Genomic DNA, 21,198 nt, shown 5'->3' on the forward strand with positions numbered 1-21,198 from the left:
GCAGGCGGCAGGCGGGAATCGAACTCATGCGGAAGTGGCTTCAGATTCTCAGTGCTGTGCTTTAACCCGCTGCGCCACCAGGGAGGGCCCAAGAGCACTTTTTAAAAAAGATTTTATTTTTTATTTTTGCGAAGAAGAACAAAAGTATAAGCCAGAGGAGCAGGAGAAGTGGGCTGGGGGTGTGTGAGAAGATTCACCAGAGACAGAGTGGGGAAGTGGGCTGGGGGTGTGTGAGAAGATTCACCAGAGACAGAGTGGGGAGTAGAACAGGCAGACTGACTGAAATACTCTGCTGAGGGAAGCAGTGGGTGAGACAGGAAAGGTCTGCTGCACCATGTGGGTCAGCTTTCTGGCTGGGATTGAACTCAGGCCATCTCAGTGATAGCCTGAAACTTAACCCCTAAGCCATCAGGGAGGCCCCTCTTTTTTTTTTTTTCTTTTAAAGGTCTATTTATTTATGCATACAAGAACTAGGATGGAGGTCTGCTGCTGTGTCACGTGGGGTATCTGCCTGGGTGGGAATTGAACTGGTGCTGCAATGGCTAGTGATAGCTTGATAGCACTGTCTTTAACCCCTGTGCCACCAGGGAGGCCCCATAGTGTGGTGACATTTTAGGAAACAATATACTAAGCTTCCAACTTTAAAAAAGTATTTTTGATTAATATACAGCAGGTCCTTGAAAAATGTAATTTATTTCAACATTTCATTATAACATTGCTGAGAAAAAGACAACCCCAGTGGACTGGGAGTGAAAGACATTATTCAAACACCTGCTTTCCTTACGTATCATTTTGCTTAAAGTTGTATTTTCCAGGAGCCTGTTGATAATGTTAACTGAGGACTCATTGGAACAAACATTTGTTAACTGATCTCTGAGCCTTGTTCTATTGATGGTCCTAAGGTGGAGAAATCAGGAGGAAGGTCTGGAGGCAGGTGGAATATGGAGGGGAGGGGGTGGCAAGGGATCAACACTTGTAGAGACACAAGTTTATCATACTTGTTCATCTCAATAAAAGTTGCATGATGTATCTGCACATTTTATGTGTATTTGGATGATAGACTCCATATTTTCAACTCCAGACTGCAGCAGCAATCTTACTCAGTAATAATCACACCTTATATTTAGAAGACATCTAGACACACAGCCCTCAGGCTCACCCTGCCCCAGTCTACCTTCATAGAGTCCCTTATATATCATAAGGATATAAAATGGGTTTGGGTGGCAGGACTGGTACTTTTTAATTTTATTTTTAAAAAAGATTTATTTATTTATGTATACAAGTACAGGCCAGGTGTAGGGGGGTGAATGGGAGGTGCCATGGTGAGAGGTTTCACCAGAGACAGAGTGGGGAGCAGAACAGGCAGATCTACTGAAATACACAGCTGAGGGGAGTGGGGTTGGGATTGGGGGGGAAACAGGAGAGGTCTCCCATACCATGTGGGTTACCCCCCTGCTCAGGCATCAAACTCATGCTGCAGTGGCTGCAGAGAGCTTCATAGTGCTGTCTTAACCCCTTGTGCTCCCAGAGAAGGACCTGATACTTTTTTAGATGTGGAGTTCTAATTATTAAAGTTTTCTTTTTTTCCCTGGTGGCGCAGTGGGTTGGAGCGCTGCACTGCGAAGCTAAGTCAAGCTGTGGCCCTTCTGCTAGTCAATCCTTGCCCCAGAGGTGATCCACATGGCCAGGCAGACCTCTCCTGATCCGCCCGCTGTTCCATCAGCAGTGTACTTCCTCAACCTGCCTGTTCTGCTCCCCACTCTGTCTCTAGTGAATCCTCTCACTGCTCCTGCACCTCTGGCTTTACCCCATTTCTGTGTGCATAAATAAATAAATTTATTTATTTATTTATGTATACAAGAACTGGGGTGTTGATCTTTAGTTTTAGCACCACCCTCACTATTGTGCATATGTAAGGCCATTTGTTACACAGGACACCACGGCTCTGTTCTGTTATTTCCACTTCTGCAGACCTTTTTTCTCTCTATGCTATATTTTGGTTAGTTTCCTTGCAGTGTTTTCAAGTTCAATTCATCTCCCCCCCTGCAGTGTCAAATATGCTATTAATTCCATCCCATAAAATTTTTATTTAAAACATTGTATTTTTCTCATCATTCAGATTACCATCTCGAATTATAGGGAGTCCTCACAACCCTCTTTTGAAAGCTACGTGGGTATTATATTGCAGGTTCTAGGTGACATAGATCAGCAATTTTAATTCTCAATGATGCAACTTTGCATAGCAAGTAGAAAATGCTCAGGGTGAAATGCAAGCTTGACCTGAAACTCCTACGGCAATAGACGATGCATTTAAGGTGTTCAATATGCTTTTTCAAATATACAGCTCCCTAATAGTTACTAAACTGGCATCAGTAAAGAACTGGTATAACCATTCTTTAAGCACTTTAGTGTCATTTAGAAAAGTAACAGAAGAGACACAAAATCTGATAAAATGACTATATCAACTCTTGACAGACAGAATTGAGTAAACATTCCCCAATGTAAAGAGGATAACTTTAAAAAATGTGTTTGCAGGAAAATCAGTTCAGACTGGGAATTAATGTCTTCCAAATAAATTAAAAGTTGTCTAAACACATATTTGAAATTTACAGTGATGACCTGTATGAAGTAATCAGGTTCTACATGTTATGTAGTGGATACTTCATGAAAAACAATTCATTTGGAGGTGTGTGTGTAAAAATAAAGTGTGACATTTTTCATCTCTAGATGCACAGTTTGGTTCTTTCGCCCATCTTCCTTTTCTCTCACTATTCTGTTCATTTTTTCCTTATCTACTAACTCCATTATCCCTGTCATTTCTGGGTCTGCTTCTATTAACTCATGTTTGTTCTGGTTACAGGGCACATTTCCTGTACCTTGGCATGTTCGGTGATTTTGTTTGGGAACCAGACATTGTGAATTTTATGTTGTTGAGTAACTGGATTTTTTGGTCTTCCTTTAAAGAGTGATGGGCTTTGTTCTGGTAGGTGGTTTACTTACTTGTGGTTCAATTTGAACCTTCTGAAGCTTGTTTTTAAACTGCTTTAGGGCGACTATAGAGTACCCTTTAATCTAGAGAATAATTTACCCCTGGAGTAAAGCACAGCCCTTCGGAGTTCTCTGTTGAAATCCTACATGATCAGTGATGACTGTCCACTGTGGCTGGGTGGACCTTGACTTTGTGTCCTCTCCTGACAACTGTTTCTTCAGTGCCTCATAGCACCTGGACTTGTGAAGTGTAATACTGTGACTGTGTACCTTGCATGCAGCAAAGACTCAAGAGAACCCATAAACAGATTTCAAGAGGTCTCTTCTTCATACTTCTTCCTATTCAGAACTTTGTCCATCAACTGCCAGCCACCTTAATCCTGAACTCTGACTTCTGTCAAGTCAGTTTAGCAAGACCACTAGGTTCTGGGTGGGGTCTCCCTATTTGTTCTGTGTTCGGAAATTGTCTCCAGGATGAAATCCAGGGCAATTGTAAACTTTGCCTCTTTTATTTCCCCTCTCAGGTAGTACTAAGCTACCTGCTGTTCAGAGTCTGAAAGCATCGTTCATATATTTTGTCTAGTTTTCTAGTTGAGTTAGGTAAGTAAATCTGGTCCTTGTTATTCCATTACAACAAGAAGCATCAATATCTGGTTAATTCTTAATTTAGCCTAGAGGTCTCAGATTAGAGGTGACTTCCTACACCCCAACTTTGTTAGGTTTCCTCCAAAGTGCTCCCATAGTACCTCATCAGAGTGTTTACCACCTTCTATGGTAGCCATGGAGATTCACTTGTATGTATCCCCCTGGAGAGGTACACTTCCTAAGGGCAGGATGTCTCTGTCTGTCTTGTTCTGGCCTCAGCACTCATGGCAATGCTAGAGGCATGCACTCAATGAATATGCATTAAATGAATGAGTGCTGACTCAGCTGAGCCAGAAAACAAGGAAGGGAACTAGAAAGTCTAAAGTGTAGGTGAAAGGGCTAACTTAGAACTTCAGCACTGTTTATTTTTCAAAAGGTATGAACGGACCAAACTTAACAGTGGTTACCTGTTGGCAGTGGGAGGAGTGAAAGGTTAGGTGAAGCTTCTTTGACTTTTTCTTTCTTTTTCAAAAAATCAACTTTATTTAAGTATAATTGACAGAGAATAGAATAAAAATCTATTTGTTTGAACTATGCATTTGGATGTACTTTGCCATATGTGACCATTACCCTAGTTGATATATGCTACTTTTCCAGCATCTACAAAGTTTCCCAAACAGCACTTACTTTTAAACAAATTATGCAACTTAAATATGTTTTTATTATGTCTCTTTGTCCCTAACATGCAGGCTTCTTAAGGGCAGGATCTTTTTCGTTGACTGCCTGAAGTTCCCAAGTTCACAGTGCCAGATTAATAATAGTCACTGGATAAATGACTATGGAAAAATTGAAATTATCAAACCTCTAGAAAAACATAAGGTGAATAGCAAATATTTATCCATGTTAGTGTTGGAGGAACTTTCTAAGTATAACAATTAAATAATAAGAAAGGAAGGGGCCTCCCTGGTGGCACAAGGGCTTAAGCCTCAGCACTAAGAAGCTATCAGCAGCCACGGCAACAGGAGTTCAATCCCAAGTCAGGCTGACCCACACGGCACAACAGACCTCTCCTGCCTCACCTGCTGCTCCCCTCAGCAGTGTGTTTCAGTACCTTTGCCTGTTCTGCTCCCCACTCTGTCTCTGGTGAATCCTCTAACCCTCCCCCCACACCTTTTGCACGTATCCCAGATATTGCATGCATAGCTAAATAAACCGTAAAATAAAAAAGGGAAGCAAACCACCTGGAAAAGATGACTAGATTCAGTTATGTAAAAATGGACATCATTTCCATAATTCCTCTCCCCAACACAAATATTTTCATCCTATGAGAAATACTAGTGCTAAATTCAATAATAAAAAATAAATACATAAGAACTCAGTAAGAAACAACTGAACAACCCAGTAGAAAAATGGGTAAAACATCAATTTTTAAATTTAAATAGCATATAATTTTAATTTAAAAAATATTGAACAGCATAGGGTTAAAAATCTCAGATGACCACCTACATTTACATTATAAGAAGCATTTTTTTAAAATAATGTAGTAGTTTGTTTTTACATCATTTTGTGCATTTTCCCATCTCAGTTGTAATCCCTGTGGGCTTCCCATCACCAAATCACCCATGTGCCATCACCAAAGTCTAGTGAACTTCCCTGCCCCCACTGTTCTTGACCCCATTCTCTACTCCAAACCCATAAAATGTCTCTGGTATATAGGTGTTCATTATTATTATTATTTTCTCCCCTGGTACTTTATATTGCTATGAGTGAAACCATCTGGTGTTTTTCCTTTGATCTTCTCCTGCTCCATTCATGTTGCTGCAAAAGACATGTGTTTATATTTTTTGGTTGCTAAGTAATATTCCATTGTGTATATGCACCACATCTTTTTAATCCAATCATACACTTTTGGGTATTTGGCCTATTTCCATCTTTCCAATTGTATATAAGGCAGCAATAAACATGGGGGTGCAGGTGTCTTTTTGAATCAGTGTTTTTGTGTCTTTTGGGTAGATACCTAGGAGTGGGATTGCTGGGTCATATGGAAGCTCCATCTTAAGCAGTAAAACAGCAATTATTTTTTAAGATTTATTTTTATTTATTTATGCATATAAGTCTGGGTATAGGCTAGAAGTTAGAAGTGGGGGCAAGTTGTGCTAAGATTCACCAGAGACAGAGTAGGGAGCAGAACAGGCAGATCCACTAACATACACTGTTGAGGGGAGCAGCTGGCAAGGCTGGAGAGGTCTGCTGAGCCATGTGGGCCACCTCCCTGGCCAGGATTGAACTGCAGTGGCTGTGGATAGCTTCATAGTGTTGCGATTAACCCCATGTCACCAGGGGGGCCCTAGATAGCAATTACTGAAGTGTGTACTGGTGACATCTGGTGTTGCAGAGACCCATTCTGGGATTCATGATTATTTTCATAATAATACTGTATTCACATAAAAAATACAGTATATTTTCATAGTAATACTGTTTGCCTCTCTAGGTTTATTAACACTTGTGCTGATGATACTAAAACAATGGTGGCCATTAGCAGGAATCAGGAAAGTGGCACCAACCTGTCATCACCATATGCCACTCCGACCTAAAAAAGTCTTTGGTGATAAATCTTGGCCCTAGAGTTCACATTAGAAAACAAACAAACAAGGGCCCTAGTGGCACAGCGGGTTAAGCACAGCATAGTGGAGCTATCATAGTCACTGTAGCATGAGTTCAATCCCCCGCCAGGGGGGTGACCCACATGGCGGTGCAGACCTCTCCTGACCTACCCGCTGCTCCCCTCAGCAGTGTATTTCAGTCGATCTGTTTATTCTGCTCTCCACTCTGTCTCGTGAATCCTCTTGCCCCCTGCACCTCTGATCTGTACCCCAATCTGTATGTATAAATAAATAAATCTTTAAAAAAAAAAGACTACTTTTTAGAGCAGTTTTAGGTTCACAGCAAAACTGAGCAGAAATTTACAGAGGTCTCATGTCCTCCAGGCTTCCACACTTACACAGCCTTACCCATTTTAAGATAAACCTACACTGACACATCACAATCATCCAAAGTCCATCATTTATGGGTTCACTCTTCACTCTTAGTATATGCTATGCTATGGATATGCTTAGTGTTGTCTATGCCATGGAGTGTTGTATATGCTATGAATTTTTATATGCTCTGGATTTATAACATATGTATAAGTGTACAAATGTATCCACCACTACAGTATCATACAGAGTGGTTTCACTGCCTCAAAAATCTTCTGTGCTCTGCCCATTTATCCTGTCATTGCCCAATTCCCCGGAGCCAACCCTGCAATTCCTGATCTTTTTATTATCTACATAGTTTTGCCTGTCTGAGAGTCTATGTTGGAGTCATGCAGTCTGTAGCCACTTCAGATTGGCTTCTTTCACTTAGTAATGGCCATTTAAGACTCCTCCATGTCTTTTCAAGGCTTGGCAGCTCATTTCATTTCATTTTATTGTTGAATAACATTCCATTGTCAGAATGTGTTAATTTATTCATTTACCTACAGAAGGACATCTTTGTTGCTTCCAAGTTTGGGCAATTTTGGATAAAGCTGTTACAAACACTTATCTGCATGTTTTTGCATGGACATGTTTTCAGTACACTTGGGTGAATAGTACACAGCATGATTGCTGGATCTTAGGAGTGGTACTGCTGGGTCAGATGATGACTTTATTTTTTTACAATTTAAGGAACTGCCAAACTGATTTTCAAAGCACCTATGCCATGATACATCCTTACTGACAATGTATATAATTCTTGGAGTCAATATTCTTTTTTTTAAAAAAAAAGATTTATTTCATACAGAACTGGGGTACAGGCCAGAGGTACAGCGGTGATGAGAGGACTCATCAGAGACAGAGTGGGGAGCAGAACAGGCAGATTGATGAAGTACACTGCTGAGGGGAGCAGCGGGTGGGTCAGGAGAGGGCTGCCATGCCATGTGGGTCACCTCTGGGGTGGGGATCGAACTCATGCTGAAGTGGCTTTAGCTTCTTAGTGCTGTGCTTTAGCCCGCTGTGCCACCAGGGAGGGCCCCGAATACTCTTTTTTAAAGAACCCTAGCACTGTTCCAGGTAGTATGTAGGTGGAATGGAATAGAATGGTATTGAATGGATGGGTGGGGGGAGGGATGAATATGGGCAGTGGGGTGGGAAATAGGAGAGTCCTGACAGTAACCTTGACTGCATTATCAGCTGGTCATTGTCCTCTGAACTCCATATGATTCCCAAACAGGATAATCCAATCTGTTGTGAGCCTCAGATTGACCTGGAGATGCTCATGGATCTGTCCACAGAAGAGCAGAAGACTCAGTTGAAGGTATTATGGGGGGCTGGATCTTGGCCCAGGGTTTGGGAGATGGAAGCTGGAAGCTAGGACAAAGGGGAACACAGGCATCCAGGCTGTGCCTCCTTGAGTGGAGTGGGGAGAGCTAATTCACAGCAAAGCATGTTTTAGATTAGGGGAGGTTTGTCGGAAGGTGCTGTGACGTGGGACCCACTTTCTGCTTTTTTCTACTCAGGATATTCTCCAAAACTGTGCCCAGCCCATAGAGGTAAGAGATGTTTCATTGGTGGGGATAAGGTGAGACCTATTGGGGAGGTAGCCAATGAAGGGGAGTGTTTGCAACAAAGGCGTGGCCCTTGGTCTTCCCACCCCTCCCTGCCAATTCAGGGACATGGGGTCTTAGGGAGACTAGGGTGGGCAATGTGGTCGCCACTCTGTCTTCATCTTACCCCTGTTTCTCTCTCAGCCTTTTATCTCTGAGCTGCTCAGTGAACTCAAGAAACTCCGGAGACTCAGTCGGCCCCAGAATAAGTCTCATGACCACCTTCAGCAACCTTAGCACTGCCAGGCCTGCCCTGAACCTCTGGATCCTGGACTGAGAGGAAAACGACTTCTTGGGACAGACAACTGTGGAGGATAATCGGGGGGGATATTTGGACACCCCAGTGTATAAGTTGTCACACCTAATTCCTGGATTTTCTGGGAGCCAGTCATGGCCATTATCTAATGTCTTCCTTGGCAGCTAAGAGGATAAAACCTTTAGGTGAATGGAGTGTGAAACATATCTGTGTGAGGACGGGGAGAATAAGGGTGAAGTGATATACCTGAAGCCAGTATCCTGAGTCACCAGGCTCTATCCATATATTCCACCCACCCACCCTTCAGTCTGTCCATCCATCCATCCATTAGAATGCAAAGATCAAGGTCCCAGTTGCTTCAGTATCATAATCTATTAAAGCCCAGAGGCCAAGCAGAGGGCATGCGGCTAAGACACACATCTTAACATCACCAACAGAAGCCTAGATGACAAAGATAAGTCTTGAGTCCCAAAGGAGAGGTACAGGAAAAAAAAAACCTTGGAGGCATCAGGAAAGATTCATTTCCTCCACTCTAAATGATACAGGAGGTCCCAGGCTAAGGACTTCCTTGAGCTGGCTCCAGGCAGAGGCAGGAAGAGAAAAAACAGGGGCTAAGTAGAGGGGTGTAAGGGCACAGCTGTGAGGCTGGGAGTCAGGACAGGAGGGTGTTTCTGGAAATAGACAGTGGGCCTGAATGACAGGTAGGCTGGAACAGGAGCACTGGGGCGGTGTCCTTTGGGCATAAGGCAGGAAGCAGCATATGGATTCACTGCTCATGCACACATTATGTACTAGGGAGACTGAAAAGCACAAAGTGGTGGGCTTTGGGACCTGAGCTGGGCTGCCCAGCACAAACATGCGTGCCTACTGTGTATGAGGATACCAGGATGGGGGTGAGGACTGTCTCTGCCTGGATCCAGAATAGCTCAACGTTTTCCCTCATTGCACAGGACTTTGTTCTAGTCACTTCTTTGAGGATCCAGATTTGGGACATACAGGATTCAAGAGATAAATGAGGCTGGGCCCAAGGACTTAACGTGCTTTATTAGATCCACTAAGTGTCTGGGCACTGGAGCCAGTTTTCAAGACTCATCTTCAGATTCAGTCTGGTCTTTTCCCTTCATGCCTCTCCCTCCCAGTCTAAGTTTCAATGCTGGAGAGCTCCCAACTTCTGCCTTCCCTTTGATTCCTCCAGTAGTTGTCTTGAATGGAGGATCTTTCCTCCTTCCGGAGATACCAAGGCTCAGGAAAAGGCACATCTAGCAAGCTGACACATTCTTTCACCAGCTACCCTGAGGTGGTGCCCTAGCCGGGGGGACTGCCTTCCTGGGAGATCCATGTTTTCTCAGTGCTCGCAGACGATATGTGGGGGGCGATAGGCAGATGGCTGATGTTCTTTAAGTTCAAAGGCATCATGGCCTTCCCTGGGGAGCAAAGACATTTAGGTCAAGAATTCCAGTCAAATCTCGAGCCCTCACAGTCACACAGAACAATATCCCTGCACTCACCGGAAGCAGCGGGCACAGTAGAGGTCTCCGTCACAGCCAGCACAGCGTAGGACAGCATCCTCGTTGCAGATACAGCACCAAGGAAGCTCCTCTTCCTTTGCCTCAGGCTTGGGGACTATGTCCTGGGCCTTCAGGGACCAGAGGGTAAATATGGCACCCACTAGGGTATGGGAGGGTTGCTGCCTGAGCAGTTCGTTAGTAGGGACTCAGGCTGGAAGGGATCTGGGGGTGTGGTCTGAGGCTTTTCTTACCTCAGGCTCTGCTCTGCAGGACTGGGCCTGGGGCTGGACAGATGGCTCTGCGGGGATGCTGAAGCCACTTGCTTCATCCAGGGCAGCTTCCTCAGTGAGCTGTGGACAGGGAGAAGAGGTATAGCACCCACTCCTGGCCCAGAGCCCCCTCCCAGTATTTCTGTGCTATCATTTTCGTTTCTCAACTCATTTTCCTTTGCCCGTGGCTGCTGATTCCCCACCTCAAGGGGTCAGGGGGCAGGTCTGAGTCGCAGGGATAGTGGGGCTGCAGCTGGGACTGGAGCTGCAGAGTGACAGGCCATCCAAGCTCAGAGTGGAGGCAGGGTGATGAGGCCAGGTAGGGGGGAGGCAGGGAGGCAGGGAGAGGAAAAGGTGTGGTTGGGTGGTAAGGCAGGGCCCACCTGTTGCAAGACCCTCTGGATGGCTGTCTCCTTATCCTCGTCATCGTCATCACTGTCTGGGAGGTGATAGTCCTGAAGGGTCACTTTAAGAAGAGAGGTGGGACCAGGAGAGGAGTGAGGAGACCAGGAATGGAAAGAGTTTGCCTGAGTGGTCCAACTTTTGCTGTGGGAGCTGGTTTGGTTTCTAGTAATACTTGTTCCAGAGCCAAGAAGCTCTATTCAGACCCTGCTCTTCCCTTTCCACCCCTACAGGGCTGGGGGTTAGGAACAGAAGGCTCTGTACCTGAAGACACTAAGGGTCTTTTGCCCCATGATGGTGGCACTTAGTCCTTATCCATTGCTTTACCCTGGCACCTTCCTCCTGGCTCTGGGTGAGCTTGACAGACCCACAGGCACAGGGCCCACTAGCACCTGACAGGGAGTGCAGCATTTTGCAGAGCTTGGTTTGGAGGGGAAGGGGGATGGCTTGCCCAATGGACACAAATGCACGACTGTCTCCCAGCCTCTACCTCTATTGGGGTCCTGTCCCCGGAGCACAGCCAGTCGCTTGGCGATGGCCAGGACCTGCTTCTGTTGCACGTTCTGCTCCCGCAGCTCTATTGCGGCCTCGGCCAGCAGTCTGCTCTTTTCCTCCTCCAAGGTACAGGAGGCCCTGGAATTAGTGCTCTGGCCCCTTGGGCCGTCCTGGTTGAGCTGGTTGTGGATAGACGTTGCTGAAAGGAGTGATGCAGTCAGAGAAGCAGAGACCTTCTGTGATCCCCCATGAGAAGCATCTGAGACCATTGCTCAACTTTTCCAAACCATAAGTCATCAGCTTTTCATTCAGCGCTTGCTTCTGTGGCTTATATGACAAATGAAATGTGAAAAAACTAGATCTTGATATATTTTGTCAATCACGTCCATTCCTACCCTTCTGATGTTTTAACACACTGCCCTGAGGGTATGTATCTTGAGGATCGGGATTTGGGAGGCAAAGGCTTAGCTAGTGTCTGCCTTATAGGCTGGAATTAACACAGAGGTACAAGAGAGAAGCTGAAGTGTTGCTTGTCACTAGGTGAAAGGACTTTTACCAGAGTGGGTGGTTCTAATACGGTCATCTTTAACTCAGAGTTTCAGAATGAAGGGTTTGGAATCTGACGGCTTTGGATTCAAATCTCAGCCCTGCCACTGCAGAGCAGTGTAACCTTGGTCAAGTTCCTGAAGCTCACCAGGGTTCAATTTTATCATGTATGGAAACTGGATAGTAGTAGTATGTACCTCATAGGATTATTAAGGATAGTCAATGAGGCTGTGTTTCTAAAACAGGGCTTCTTAATCTTGGTTCTATGGATATGTTGGACAAGATAAATCTTTGTGCCTGGGGCTGTCCTGGACACTGGACACGCTGAGCAGCTTCCCTGGAGCGGCATCTGCTCACAAAATGCCTCTGAGTCATCTAGCACCCTCTGAGTCATGAGAGCCAAAAAAAGTCTCCAGATGTTGTCAAATAAGCCCTGAAGGGAGAATCATTCTTGGGTGAGAACCATTGCCCTGAGATCTTCAAACAACACCATACAATAATACTTTTTTATGATAACGGAAACATGCTGTATCATGGTCGGTATCTATGTGGTGCAAGATGGTAGCAATGAGCCACATGTTGCTACTGAGCACTTGAAATGTGGCTGGTACCACTAAAGGGCTGAATGTTTAATTCTATTTAATTTGAATTAAACTTAAAGTCTTCCTCCTCTGTACCATCATCATCACCATCACAGAAACCATTCACTGAGCGCTTCCTATGAGGCAGACAGTCGCAAGGGCTGATGAATTAAATCATTTACTCCTCATGACTTCTCAGGCTAGATAGGTTTTACCATCTATACATCCATGAAGAAAGTGAGGCTTACATAGGTCAGGTAAAGGTGAGGGTCACGTAGCTAAATGGTAGAAAGGAGAGCTACTGTTTGGTTTTAAAGCCTGGACATTTACCCACTAGGCTGTCAGTGGTGTTAACAATCAATGGTAGGTCTTATAATTTTGACTGTTCTCTGAGGGTGGACAATGAAGCCATTCCCATCTGGGAAAAGAGGTGGGGCAGGTTTCTGGGGAGCCAGGTGTTGGGGGGTTACCTGGGCCTCCTTGTTCCCAGCTCTCATCAATAGCCACCTCAGCTGTCAGTTGTGTCAGCAGATCCTGTGCCTGCTGGGCCTGGGTCCTAGTGTCTGGTGGCTGATGTGCCTGCTCAGAGGAGGGAACCTCCATGGAAAGTGGGGTGGGGGGAAGACACACGGTAAGGCCCAGAACAGCCTACGTCAGGGTGGATGATGTCAAACTCAGAGAAAGGGATTAGTCCAGAGGCTGCATAATTAAGAAGATCTCACAGTCCCCAACAGGGGAGCCACTGTTTCCTCCCCACCCAATCCTGCTTGTTCCTGGTTTCTTGGCCTGGGGGCAGGCCTGAGAATCAGGAGGTAGGGGTGGGAGGCCATGCCAACTCCCGCAAAGTACATAGTCATGTATGTATCTGGGCTTCTATGGGTCCTCACCCTCAGACCCCTTTCCTTTCCCTCCTGAACCACAGCACTCACCGGCTGGGGGGTCTGAGAAGTTGGAGCTCTGCCCTTCAGTGCAGCAAGCCGTGCCTCCATCTCCTGGGTGGAAGGAATGCAGCCCTGGGGTTCATCTCTCAGTGCAGCTAGCCTGGCTTCTATCTCTGCCTGTGAGGGCACTGACTCTGTAAGTGACACGGCAGAATCGTGTAAGATCCAAAAGAAATCCCAGTCCTAGGAGCCCCAGATGGTGTACATTAGGCCAACCTCCCTGTTCCCACTCACTGGGCTTGTTCTCCTGGCGGAGCCGTGCCAGGCGTTCAGCAATGAGTTGGTCTTGTTGGGTCAGTCCCTGGTTCCGGGGAGTGCTGGGCTTTTGCTTGGCTTCCAAGGCTGCTACACGCCTAGCAGGATAAGAGATAAGAGACTTTGAAGAAAGCAGAGGGAAGCATAAAGACACCCATTCACTCATTTCTGGACATCGAGAGCGGCCTTCAGTGGATGATCTTCTGTGCTGCTTGCCCATGTTGCTCTGTAGAGCAACCCAGCTGACCAGTGGGAGGGGTCAGAGCAGGTCTACCAAGAACCTTTACTGGGGAGAGCTGATGAGCTGCTTTCTAAGTCCAAGAGGACAGAGAGGACCCTGAGAGGGGGGTGCCCTCCTGACTCTGGTTTCTCTAGAGGCTGCAAAGAGAATCCACTGGCTCCCTTGTTCTTTCCCCAGCCCCATTTGTCTCTGTCTCTTCAGCACTTACTTCTTATAGTTCTGAGGTGGTGACCACTTGGAGGCACTGGCAGAAGATCCTCTATAATGAGAAAGCTAGTGTCAAAAGTCCTGTCATCTGCCAGTCAGTGCTCCCCTTCCCCCCGCCCCAAATACTTTTCAAACTGACCTCTAGCCACAGAGCACAAGGCTTCAGGGATGGTCAGCTGCCCACTACCATGCTTGGCTGAGCCCTTGTCCATGCCCCCATCTTACCTGGTTAGAACCTCATGACATTGCTTGCAGACTTTCTGTTGGGTGTTCCCAGCCCGGGGCACCACTGCATTGAAGTTAAGGCAGCCAGAACAGAAGGCCCGGCCACAATTCTTACAGCCATACTATAAGAAACATGAAGCAAAAGGATCAGTCTTTCACCTGTCCTGCCAGAGTCCTCCCTGGAACTCTCCAAGCACAACAGAGAGAAGACAAGAGAAGTTCTGACTGGCTGCTGGGAGAAGAGGAGTGGGGCCCCTGAGGTATTGACAGAGACAAAGATTGTGGGTAAAATGATACCTCAGTCACCTGTCTCACTCAAATGGAACAGTTTTATGCAAAATTCCCGTGCTTTCTATCCTGTCTTTAATTCTCTGACAAAGGAATGCAGAAAACAGACAGGCCACAGCCTATGCTTCAGGTCCCTGATTTAAAGAGAGAGAATCAGAGAGTGCAGAGCCCACCCTTTCCTTGATAGAGAACAAATGGAGGAAGGCAGGACTCAGGATGGGATGACAATAGCCTTCATTTATTAAGCACTAACTTTGTGCCAGGCACCAAACTCAGTGGTTAACATTCATCATGTGATTTAGCCCTCACAATTGATACACATTATTGGTTTTAATTATTTTAGTTATTTTTTAAAGAAATTATGAATCTTTTTAAAATTTTCTTACATCATTGTTCATTTTTGTACAATATTTGATTTCTCCCCTCAGGTGTAGTCCCATAATTTTCTCATCACATCAACCGTGAACTGTTACCAAAATCCCCTGTGCTCTTCCCTCCTGTTTTGAACCCCCTTTCCTCTTCCCTCCCGTCTTGTATGCCTCAGATGAATAATTTGCCTTTTACTTTTGTATACACATTATTTTATGAGCATCACTTATTGTTTTTAAAGATTTATTTATGCATACAAGAGCTGGGGTATAGGCCAGAGGTGTAGTAGGGTGGGGGGTTGAGAGGATTCACCAGAGACAGAGTGGAGAGCAGCAAGACAGGAGAGATCTGCTGCACCATGTGGGTTATCTACCTGGCCAAAGGATCGAACTTGTGCAGCAGCTTCTGATAGCTTTATAGTGCTGAGACTTAACCCTTTGTGCCACCAGGGAGACCCTGAGCATCGTTATTATTTCTGCTTTATATGGGGTCAGAGAAATTACATGATTTGCCCAAACTAAGGTAACCCTGTGAATAACACGATCAAATTTGAACCCGGATTCTAAAATCTAGATTTCTAAGTTTTGTGAAGATCTGAGTCCTTCACATGTCATTCATTCATCCTATCTATCTGCTTGCCACAACGGGGGCAGAGGAAGCCTGCAGTTTACCAGGGGACAAGAGACACTTTTTCTGGGAGCAGGAATAAAGACGGTAATCTGAAGAAAGCTGGGAACAGTAGGCTGAGAGTGACGGTCAAGGTTTCTGAGCAGAGAATAACGGGTATGGGGTGGTGGAGAGTGGTCACAAGGCATAACTACTGGGTGCAGAGAAGCAGGGTGGAGCAAAACAATCGGACCTTAGGCTTGATAGATCTAAAAAATGATGCTTAACTTTTGGCAAACTATAGAAGCACGCTTTAGAGTTTAGAACTTGTACCCCCAGCACCTCACTGGCCCCTCACACCAATCCCAAGAGCATGGGAGTGTTAGTCTCATTTTATAGAAATGTCAACTAAGGGTCAGTGACTTCCTCAAAACCACACCTCTAGAAGGGGTCCTGAAACCAACATCGCGCTTCTCCCTCCACTTCGCGTCTTCCCTAGTCCGCGATCCCCCGAGGAGAGAAGACTTACCTCCTTCTTGAAGATGGTGAACTTGACAGCGCAGCCGTAGCACCTACTCTCCATCTTGGTTCCCCATGCGGCGTCACAGAGTCCAGAGCTGAGCTTGCGCCTGCCAGGTCCAATGACCCTGGACCCTTTACTCAGCTCGGTGATTGCCCCCCACGCCCACTAGTGTTTCGATCTACCGCAAAGTAATCCGGACTAGTCACACCAGCCGGACTAAGGCGACGTCGGGAGCAGGGGCTTCTGGGAGTCGTAGTTCATTCACCACTTGACTGCTTAGTTTCAAGTTCGCTGCAAAACACAATTCCCAGGAGGCTAAGCGCCTTCAGTGGGTTGCGGACCGACAGTCCCCGCGCACGCTCAGACTCTAGGGAGTTGTAGTACGGACCCAGTCAGGCTTGGAACCATGGCGGTGACCAAGGAGCTCTTACAGATGGACCTGTATGCTCTACTTGGTATCGAGGAGAAGGCGGCAGACAAAGAGGTGAGAACCGTGAGGCGGAGGGCCAGATTCCGACCCGTCTAGCGGCCCTTCCGGTCCTGGCGTCTCGTCCGCGGCTGGCACCGGCTTCTCAGGTTGGTTGGGCACGGCCTTGGGCACGGAGTGAGGAGCGGACGACTGCCTCAGAAGGTATGCTCCAGACCTTACCTGGGCCTCACCAGCACCTCACCAGGAAGTGGGCACTGGAGGGAAGCGCCTCAAGCGGGCTACTGTGCTCTTAGTGGCCCTTGCCGAGGAGAGGCCGCGCGGTGAGCCTGAGAGAACACCGGCTTTCTTCTTGCGCCTGCGCAGTCTCGGCTTCTGATTCCGCTAGTCTTAACTCTGCCCTGAGGCGTTTCATTCACTTTCTCCTGCGGCCTGAGAGCCTGGGCGGAAGGAAGGCTGACCTAAGGCTTCTTTACTCCTTTTTCATTCCCTCATTTGAGCCTGTCGTTCCACAGAGTGATGCTAATAAAGGTGCCAGCAAGTGGGACACTAATGTATCTAAGATTTCTGTATCTAAGAGTTCTGTATCTAAGATTTCGGTGCTCTTCTTCCTGTGAATCATGGTGGCAGTTGTAGCACTGTAGGAAAGAGGCTGTCATCCATCAGATGAAATGTTCATGCCAACAAATGCCCCTGTACTTATATGCTGCTTTGCTCATGGACTGAGTGAGCTTGCGAGAACATGAACCTCCAGGGCATGAAAGCAGGGAGATGCATAGGGCTGTAAGCAGGGATGCTGATAGCCTGCACGGTTGCTCCTACATTTGCAGCTGAAATCCTAAGTGGGCGATAGGGATGTGTATGGCACACCAAAAGCATGTCACACATGCCTCAGAGTCTTAAGATTTCAGTAGTAGTGATGTCTAACACCTATATTATGCTTACTCTTTGTTGGGGACTATTCTAAGTATTCCACATTGGTAAATTGTTTAATTAGTACTTCATTAATAGTGAGAAATTACAGGGCCTCCCTGGTAGCCTAGGGGTTAAGTCTCAGTGTTGTCACCAATGCTTTGGCCTGGGTTCCTTACCCAGCCTGGGAGCTGACCCACATGGTGCAGCAGACCTCCCTTGTCTCAACTGCTGCTCTCCTCAGCAGTGTATTTCAGTCAGTCCTCCTGTTCCTCTCCCCACCCAGTCTCCTGTGCATCCTCTCACACACCCCCACCCCCACCCCCACCTGTGACTTGCACTCCAGTTCTTCCATGCATAAATAAATACATAAATAAATCTTTTTTTTTAAAAGTGAGAAATTATTTTGGACATTTCACACCAGAGCCAGCCAGGAAATTTAGAACTCCTGAGGAAGGCAATTGTAAGATATTGATATAAGTATCAATAAGAGAAATGACAGTATCAGATTTAGAAGAAAATACTCAACATCAGTGTGACATGAGTTGGGTGTGAGTAGAAGAGTGACCAGTCAGGATCAGGTGGGACTGGCTGTTGGCTGGACAAGAGACCAGTGGTAGTTGAGATCCAGTTATCACTGAGATGAGTTAAGGGGTATGTGTGAAGGCACTCTGTGAAGGGTAACAGGTGCTGCTCCTGTCTTTTAATAGAGAAGGCACAATGATAGTACAAAGGATAGCATGGTAAGATCCTTAAGAGGTCTGTAGGCTTAGTGCTGTGGCTTGTTAGAGTAGGCTGAAGTTTGCTTCTTGCTCCTGTATCACCTGCTGCTCCCCTTAGGAGAATGGGAGGGAGAAATTTTGAAGTCATGAAAAATGGTCAGGCTTTGGATGTGTGGAGATGGAGGAAGGGTATTCCAAGAAAGGGGAGAGTGGATAGTCAAATTTATCTGGAACCAAGGCCAAGAGGGAGGTAAAGAAAAATAAATCTTGGACAGTAGTTTGGGATCTTTGGATCCTCTGGTTAACTTTATTGTAGTGGTCATTTGTCAGTAGATGCAGATCCAGGATCTGCCTTGTCTCCTTGCGTCTGGTTTATTCTATTCCTACCTGTGACACCCCTCTGATGTATTATCTTCACAGACCTCACAGAAAATGGGATGATGATCACGGTGCTCCCTTAAGCCCTATTGCACTTTTAATAAAAGACTCAGTAGAATTTCTTACTCTTTTGTACATGCTTTTTCCTCTCCCAGGAATACATTTCTTCCCCTTCTGTTAACTTGGGTTACTTTCACTTATCCTTCAGAACTCAACTTAAATGGTACTTCTTTTTGGAGGCCTTGCCTGTTATTCTCTTTCACAGCAGTGGGGTTTTCCTTTGCAGCACTTGTTTGCACTTATGCATTCATTTTATGTCTCATGTATTACTCACCTCTACACTTTGATATGGGGCGTAGATTTGATCTATTCACTTCTGTAGCAGCTCCTTCCTTGGTGATTAGCACATTTTGGGCTCTTAATAAATATTCGTTGTAAGAGGGCCTCCCTGGAGTCTCAGCACTATGAAGCTCTCTGCAGCCACGACAACATGAGTTCTATCCCCCACCAAGGAGCAGAAAGCATGTGGCACAGCAGACCTCTCCTGACTCACCTGCTGCTCCCCTCAGCAGTGTACTCCAATCAGTCTGCCTGTTCTGCTCCCTACTCTGTCTCTGGTGAATCCTCTCACCTCCCACAACTCTGGCATGTACCCCAGTTCTTGTATGCATAAATAAATCGATCTTTAAAAAAAATTGTTGTATGAACAAAACAGTATCAACAGAGTTTCCTGCAGCAATTTGGCATGAGAATCAGGAGATCTGGGACATTCAGTGCCACTCTTGGTGCCTGGTATCCTCATATATAAGATGAGGGAGTTAAGCAAACATAAGACTTCAGGCATCAGTGGCCCATGCACAACTAGTATGGAAACAGTGTGGTGATTTCTCAGAAGATTAAACATAGAATTGCCATATGAACCAGTAAATTCACTGGGGCATATACCTCAAATAAGGAAAGCAGGGATTTAGTCATTTGTTTTTGCTTTATACTGACAGTTTTCATTTTATTAATCCATACTTTTAAAAAAAAACCAGATATTTTGTTTATCTTTTTTCTTACATTGTTGTAGTTTTCATTGTTTTCCCACCACTGAGTAACTTGTGATCCATCATATTCCCTTATGTTCATCCCTTCCTTATTTTGCCCTTTCTTCCACCTCCTCCTTTACTGTATGCTTTAGTTCTTTGGTCAGCTGCTAGTTTTTTTTTTTTTAAGATTTATTTATTTATGAATATAGAACTGGGGTATAGGCCAGAGGTGCAGGGGCAGTGAGAGTATTCACCAGAGACAGAGTGTGGAGCAGAACAGGCAGATTGATGAAGTACATTGCTAAGGGGAGCAGTGGGTAAGACACGAGAGGTCTGCTGTGCCACGCCATGTGGGTCACCTCCCTGGCTGGGGATTGAACTCATGCTGAAGAGACTGCAGCCAGCTTTGTAGTGCTGTGCTTTAACTAAACTGTTGTGTTACCAGGAAAGACCCAGGTCAGCTGCTAGTTTTGACTTTTTCTTGACTTTTTGTTTGGTTTCTCTGTATTCCACATATAAGTGAGATCATCTGCTATTTTTCCCCTTCTGACTCCATCCATGTTGCTACAAATGCAAGAGTTTGTATTTTTTTTGATTGCTGAATAATAGTCCTCTGTATAAATATACCACAACTTTTGACCTCTTTGTATTTGGGGGCATTAGGTTGTTTTCATATCTTGGCTTTTGTAAGTAGTGCTACAATAAACATAGGAGTGCAGGTTTCTTTCTTTTTAAAGATTTATTTATTTATGCATACAAGAGCTGGGGTTTAGGCCAGAGAGGTGGGATTGGGGTGAGAGGATTCACCAGAAACAGAGTGGGTAGCAGAACAGGCAAATCTATGAAATATACTTCTGAGGGGAATAGTGGGAGAGACAGAAGAGGTCTGCTGAGGCATGTGGATCACTTCCCTGGCCAAGGATCAGGCTCCTGCAGAGACTGCAGATAGCATCACGGTGCTGAAACTTAACCCCTTGCACCACCAGGGAGGCCTCCAGGTTTCTTTTTAAATTAGTGTTTTTGCACCCTTTGTGTAGATTCGAGGAATGTAATTGCTGGATCATATGGCAGATATATTTTTAGTGTTCTGAGTAACCTCCACACAGTTTTCCATAGTGGTTGGACCAGTTTATATTCCCACCAGCAATGTAAGAGGGTTCCTTTATCTCCATATTCTTTCTAGCATTTGCTGTGTTTTTTTTTTTTTTTAAATGTGGGCCATTTTTACTGGAAAGAGGTAGTACGTCATTGTGGTTTTGATTTGCATTTCCCTGCTAACTAGTGATGTTGAACATTTTTTTCATATGCCTGCTGGCTGTTTTCATTTCTTCTTTGGAGTCATTTCCTTTCCGTTCTTTTGCCCATTCTTTGACCAGGTTGTTTGCTTTGTTTTTATTAAGTTTTGTAAGATCTTTGTAGATCTTTGACATCATCCTTTACTTGTATGGTGTGCAAATATTTTCCCCCATTCAGTAGGATGTCTCTTTGTTTTGATTATTGTCTCTCTTGCTGTACAGAACCTTTTAGTTTGATGTAGGCACTCAAACATATATATGAACTCATGTTCGTACTAGCACTAGTCATAATAGTCGAAAGGTTGGAGCAACCCACATGACCAGATGACTGGATAAACAAAATGTATGTGCATACAGTAGAAATTATTCAACCTTCAAAAGGCAGGGAGACAGATGGCCAACAAGCATATGAAAAAATGTTCAACATCACTCATAATAAGGGAGATGCAAATTAAAACCACAATGAGATACCACCTCACCCCAGTGAGAATGGCACATCTTCAAACAACTAGCAACAACAAATG

The 21,198-nt window shown here is 45.4% G+C and overlaps 3 protein-coding genes across 3 annotated transcripts in view; 2 read left to right on the forward strand and 1 right to left on the reverse strand.

The window, feature by feature from the left end:
* The window catches only part of PPP1R14D (protein phosphatase 1, regulatory (inhibitor) subunit 14D), a 13,980-nt gene extending 5,262 nt beyond the window's left edge, over positions 1–8,718 (forward strand). The window contains exons 2-4 of the mRNA XM_004687558.2: positions 7,825–7,908; positions 8,111–8,143; positions 8,342–8,718. Coding sequence (XP_004687615.1) covers positions 7,825–7,908; positions 8,111–8,143; positions 8,342–8,434 — 210 coding nt within the window. The 3' untranslated portion in view covers positions 8,435–8,718. The remainder of the gene's footprint in view (positions 1–7,824; positions 7,909–8,110; positions 8,144–8,341) is intronic.
* An 89-nt stretch (positions 8,719–8,807) lies between these two features.
* ZFYVE19 (zinc finger, FYVE domain containing 19) lies at positions 8,808–16,098 on the reverse strand. The gene is made up of 11 exons (XM_012728624.1): positions 15,916–16,098; positions 14,124–14,245; positions 13,900–13,950; positions 13,430–13,548; positions 13,184–13,329; positions 12,725–12,851; positions 11,123–11,326; positions 10,614–10,696; positions 10,213–10,311; positions 9,962–10,089; positions 8,808–9,877 (listed from the first exon to the last, which is right to left on the reverse strand). Exons 1-11 carry the CDS (start codon positions 15,967–15,969, stop codon positions 9,799–9,801), a joined length of 1,212 nt encoding a protein of 403 aa, XP_012584078.1. The 5' UTR covers positions 15,970–16,098; the 3' UTR covers positions 8,808–9,798.
* A 96-nt stretch (positions 16,099–16,194) lies between these two features.
* DNAJC17 (DnaJ (Hsp40) homolog, subfamily C, member 17) overlaps positions 16,195–21,198 on the forward strand; it is a 32,478-nt gene continuing 27,474 nt past the window's right edge. The window contains exon 1 of the mRNA XM_004687912.2: positions 16,195–16,393. Coding sequence (XP_004687969.1) covers positions 16,316–16,393 — 78 coding nt within the window. The 5' untranslated portion in view covers positions 16,195–16,315. The remainder of the gene's footprint in view (positions 16,394–21,198) is intronic.

The sequence above is a fragment of the Condylura cristata genome, unplaced genomic scaffold, assembly GCF_000260355.1.
Source record: "Condylura cristata isolate star-nosed mole 26May11 unplaced genomic scaffold, ConCri1.0 scaffold00023, whole genome shotgun sequence".
In the NCBI taxonomy this organism is placed as follows: domain Eukaryota; kingdom Metazoa; phylum Chordata; class Mammalia; order Eulipotyphla; family Talpidae; genus Condylura; species Condylura cristata.